The sequence below is a fragment of the Sinocyclocheilus anshuiensis genome, unplaced genomic scaffold (genome assembly GCF_001515605.1).
Source record: "Sinocyclocheilus anshuiensis isolate Anshui unplaced genomic scaffold, SAMN03320099.WGS_v1.1 scaffold195, whole genome shotgun sequence".
In the NCBI taxonomy this organism is placed as follows: Eukaryota; Metazoa; Chordata; class Actinopteri; order Cypriniformes; family Cyprinidae; genus Sinocyclocheilus; species Sinocyclocheilus anshuiensis.
The window spans coordinates 593128-598575 of record NW_015548236.1 but is presented as its reverse complement, the minus strand read 5'-3'; the positions used below and the strand labels follow the sequence as shown (position 1 = coordinate 598575).

At 39.1% G+C, this 5448-nt stretch overlaps 1 protein-coding gene across 1 annotated transcript in view; it reads left to right on the top strand.

Annotated features, from left to right (window-relative positions):
* Positions 1-269: 269 nt before the first annotated feature.
* The window catches only part of csmd3b (CUB and Sushi multiple domains 3b), a 445596-nt gene continuing 440417 nt past the window's right edge, over positions 270-5448 (top strand). Inside the window, exon 1 of the mRNA XM_016441913.1 lies at positions 270-509. Coding sequence (XP_016297399.1) covers positions 335-509 — 175 coding nt within the window. The 5' untranslated portion in view covers positions 270-334. The remainder of the gene's footprint in view (positions 510-5448) is intronic.

Below are 5448 nucleotides of genomic sequence, written 5' to 3'. Positions count from 1 at the left end.
GTTGCATTGAAAACCCCAAAGGTCAATAATAAGTCATGCCAGTGAAGCATTTGCACGTGTATGCTCTATTTTAAAATGAATATATATATATATATATATATATCTTTTATTTTAGCAATGATGAAACAGCGAGATCACACAGTTAATCCACTGAATAGTAGTGAATAGGAGTCGGTGAGCGAGATCACAGCGCAGAGAGTTTGGCCCCTTTTGGCGAGATGGTTGAGTCCTAGTCAAGGTTGCTGTGGGATCCCAGCACCACCGTTCACTCCGAGCCACACCGCGATCCGCTCCGCTTCTGGCTGAGGGAAAGAACAACTACCTTCATGTGAATATGAACATAGATGACACAGAGGGGCACAGCGTCAGATCAACGGGATTCCTGTCCGTTTTCAAGAGAGGATGTATTAGATGTGGTCCGGTGGACTCCCAAGCAAAGAAAATGGGGATTAAAACTGGAGTTACATTTTGGAATCTGATATTTTTTATGATGGTCACATGCGTGCGAGGTAAGTCATCAGTCTCGAGGAGTTATTCGGAGGTTTTGCATCAGTGTATATGGATGGGAACGAGCTTGGAGTGGATGTAGGGAGAGGAGAGCCAACCGTGCAGCAAATGCTTGAGAATAGAAGCGCATTTACTCAATGCAGGCATTGAGCGAGGACTCAATAAATATTCTTGCAGTATGCTCGAGCGGATACGTGAGTTGCTTGTGGTCATTAAGTGATGGATCACAAAGTAATATAAGAGCGTTGAGAGATTTTATCCCAGCTGTTTTACATATTAACAGCACGCAGGATGGTTTCAAATAACCGCTATTAGGGAACGGCTAATTACTGAATCTCAAATTAACGCGTGTTTTGAGTGCGTATTTTCGGGTAACGCAGCTCAATATGGGTTCGAGATGGAAAGCGAATAGCGATCCCTTATGGTATAGCTAGTTGATATACAGCCAACAAAATGCACCATTAACACATGTGTTACTCTATAAGTAGTCAAGAACATGCTGGATAACGTGTGGCACGTAAGATTTCGACCTTACACTTGTCAGGGTACCTTCTCACCCAGCATCTCGCGATGGAATTGACGCGTCTGGACGCCTATTGATCAGCCTTGATTTGGAGGTTTAACTGTTGCACTCCGTCTCCATATATACAGCATAACATGATCACATATAGGTTTGAAACATCCTCGGCGTTTTCAGTGGATTTATTTGGAGGAGGCTTGGTGTGAGCTTTCATCTCGGTGATTCTTAGTGGGATATGGAAATATATAAGACTTTTAGAAGTGAAGTTTTAGAAACACGCTAATTGTTAGGTTTCTGGTTTAAAAAAAACCCTTTGTAGTTTGATTGAATTTAGTGGGGTGGAGGCAAACCCCTGGGCAGCACTTCTGCCTGATGTATCTTGGTCATTACCACCTGCCTAGCATTTTAATTTGCATCAGAGCTGATTCATCTGATGCTAAACGGTTTATAAGAATAGCACCGCCAGCTCAAATCTTATCTATTCGTTGTAACTCATTATTTTATAAATATAAACAGATAAGAAATTAACAGCCTGATTATTTTTCTATAATCTTGATTAGACGCTTAGCGTATCGAATATGTCGTTACGCGGAATGAATACGGAAAAGGGCTTGATGTGTTTCCTAGTTGGACTGGAGAGATATGGATAAACAGCAGTACCGGTGTCCGTAAAGTGTGCGAGATGCAGTCTTGTTGGCTGATAACCCGTCGCGTGGTGGCAGTGTGATGAGATCCCGAGGATAATTAATGCGATCTAGACCTCACATCACTGACTTACTGCTAGATAGAGAGAGCGCGCGCGTTATTCAGTGAGTCGTTCTGACATGCAGTTGTTTAGTGTATTTCAGTAAATACATAAACTCTTTGTATGAACATATATTAGACTTTAATTCATAAATAAGAGACACACACACACACACACACAATCTTAAACCAGTTTAAGACGGTTGGCTGGTCTTAGGTGGTTTAACATGGTCTTGCTGATCTCCTAGCCTCGTCGAGATGGCTAACTCCATTTTAAACCAGCAAACTCGTCCAGCACGACCAGCCTGGGAGACCATTTTAGGCTGGTATTTTTGAAACCTAGCAGGGATGTATGTGGTCAGTAGATATATGCTTCATGGTTTAGTATCAGCAGGCCTTAGGACAAAAGTTAATTATGAGCATTATTTCTACAGGCGCTGAATTAAAAATTCACTGTTCTAGAAGCCAGTTGCTCTGCAGGAGTCCAGGTGGTAGATTTTTATAAACGTGCTTCATTTCGTTTCTTGCAGCAAAGGCACATTTTCTGATATAAGGAAAACCAGCAGGGCGTAACTGGAATGGGAGAACATTGTGGGATCATTCGAGAATTCATGGGGGAAAAAATAAGAATTTGTTTTTAGAGTTTGTCGATTTTGTGATAGTGATATAAAAAGATCAGCTTCAGGCTTTGAAGTTGAACAGTCCAGTATTTGTTTTAGTACATTTATGCATTATTCAAATGAAGTAGTTTGACATATGGAGCAATAAAGATCTGGAGGATGAAAAGGATGCTATATGGGCCATATCTAGGAGATTAATTATAAAATTTAAATTCTGTATAGACAATTTTTGTGTTTTAGGATCTACTAACGACAGCTTAAACTTTTCTGTTTCCTGCTTAAGCAACATGAAGTAAAAATAAATTCACTGACTGTCAAATAATGGAAGCATTTGTCCTCATTAATAGAGCAGAAAAGTCTAGTTTCAAAGTCTTGTTTATTTCCATAAGTTATGCCATATCTAATTTCACAAAACAGCAGGGTTCTTTCAGTTTGTTTATTCTGAAAGGCTGCTTAATAAATCAAAATTTAGGGAAAAACCTAATATATTAGTCTAAGGCTGTTGTGGTTAAACTGCCCTATCACAAACCTAGTTTGCCTGGCTTCATCTAAAGCCTCTTTAATCTCACTTGTTTCGAATTAGTTGCTATAAACTGACCACAGATCACCAGGTAGAAGCCGAATATGTCTACTCAGTGGTGAACATACGGACCCACTGAGGACAAGTCCTGAGGGGATGGATTAATAGCTGGAAAAGGCATCATACTTGGGATCAGTGCCCTATCTTACAAGTCTAAAATCCAGCATGTTACAGTTTGCCGCTGTGTAACACTGCCTCTTCTCTGGCATGCCTGAAAGAGGCTTTTAATCTCCATGAGCAAAGCATGGCTGCTGAAGAGCCAGGTGCAGAGCAGGGTCATTAAAGTCCCCAGATGTCTGCAGTCAAATAGATTTTAAGAACTCCTCTTCTACAAAAAGCATGTTCAGGGTTATTTGTGTGAATATGCACCGCTTACAGGATGTGTGCGTGAGGTGTGCGTGAGGCTTGTCGTGTAACATGTTCTGTAGTGTTTCCTGTCAAGTGACAAATGGCACACTGCCCTCAGGTTGGAATTACGTCTCGTGGGAAATTGAGCAGCCTCGATAAATTGGCTCCAATTAGATGGTTTCTGTTTATTGGTGGACACATGAATAGGACATAAAAGGATGTAAATACCTCGGAGGGGAATATGTTATATCAGATTGAAGATCTGTGCTTCTGCTGCAGACCATACTGTTGCTACTTGGATATGCATCACCTTTTCTCCCGCCCTGAGGAGAATCGATCGGGAGTTGGAGTGATCTTCTCACAGTAACAAAGCTTTGTGTGAATGCTCAGTGGATCACCTATAGTTTTCCCTGGACTTATCTTCTGTTCTTCTCCTTAACAGCCCCTGATGATCAACATTGCATTAGTCATACACAAATACTCACACCTACTTTGGTCTCTTGTTTTGTACTTGACTACATCTGAAGTGTTAACAGCTTGTAGCACAAAACACGCAAAAACACTGACAGATGGATAGCTTTTCAGAAGGGATGATGTTTTAAATTAGTGGGCAAGAGAAGAGGTAGTTGTAATACAAGTTGTTCCTCGTGGGAATCTTTTAAGGGTCATATAAGAAGCTTTGATGTCAGGCTTTGTGGTTAGGCCTATTAAAAAATAAATAGATAAATAAAATAAAATATGCAGTGTAAGCAGGGTCCAAAAATGAACATTTTACCAAACCTTGCTAATAAAATGGTGAGTAAATTTTACAGCTGTAAGTATTTATTATTGGCAAGGAAATGCATTTTACATTATTCTTGTTGAAAATAATAATTAGCATATTTTCAGATTTGCTAATGCTGAGTAAACTTACGGCTATGAAATTGTCTTTCACATTATTTTTATTGAAAATAATTAACAATGTCAAATCTGCTAACTTTTTTCATTTACCAACCATAAATATTTATTAGCGATATGATGTTTTGCATTATTTTTGCATTACAAATTATAATATAATTTAAAAAAGACTTACTTTCTTCTGGTTAAGTCGATAAAACAGTAGGTGGCGACAAGTGACTATATAATGGGTGACTCATTGAATCATTCCTTCACACAATTTGTTTAAAATCACTGATTCATACTGGAATTAAATTATTGAATTATTAGTCACTGTCATTGAATTATTCACTGAATCAGTTAGTAGCGCTGACTCATTCAGGAAGGCTACCGTGTTGCTCGGAGATGTGAAACTATTTGCTGTGGCTTTGTTTGTAACTTCATTGATGGAGAAAAAATACACAATCAGGGCTCGCAAAATCGCTAGCCCGACGTCCCGGAGCTATTGTGGTTTCCAGTCGGGCTACCAAAATGTATCACCACTCTGCTCGACGGGCTATCTTAAATGCAGATTTCCTGCGGGTCCTTAAAAACTCCTAAAGTGAGTTGTATCAAACTTAAGGCCATAAAAAGTTTTAAATACGTTAAATGTTATAAGAAATGTCTTAATTATAATTTCAAAAGGTCTTACAGTTGGGGACGGAATGACAAGAGTCGCGATACGGCTGGATTAAACTTCAAAAGGCAATGATGTTATTGAATAAATATGAGCGCTGCATGTTTCAAGTCAAAACGTAAGCAGCGTTTATGAGCGCAGAGCTGCTTTGTGTACAGCCGTTACCGGGGAAACCGCAATATTTCAGCGCTCCTGAAGCGCCACCTCGTGGCAGAGAATGCATTTGCATTTCCAATAAGCCTTTCTTGTGGTTTATGGTCAAATCAATGCAAACACAGAGTTGTAAATGAGAAAGAAGTTGATGTGCCTTCTAAAAATCTAAACAATTAAGACAGTAATATTTATTCGTTTTAAATTGACAATAACTTATATGCTTGATTTATCCCTTTTCATAAAAATGGTCTAAAGGCTGAAATGCTGTTGTATAAGATTTTTGTGAAAACCTGTATCTGAACTGTAAATCATGTAATTTTATGGCTCAGTACTGTATGTTACCACAGACATTGTCCAACCCCACTCATACTGTGTTAATTTTACTTGTGCAGCTCTTAAAATGGGTCATAAATTGCCTTAAATT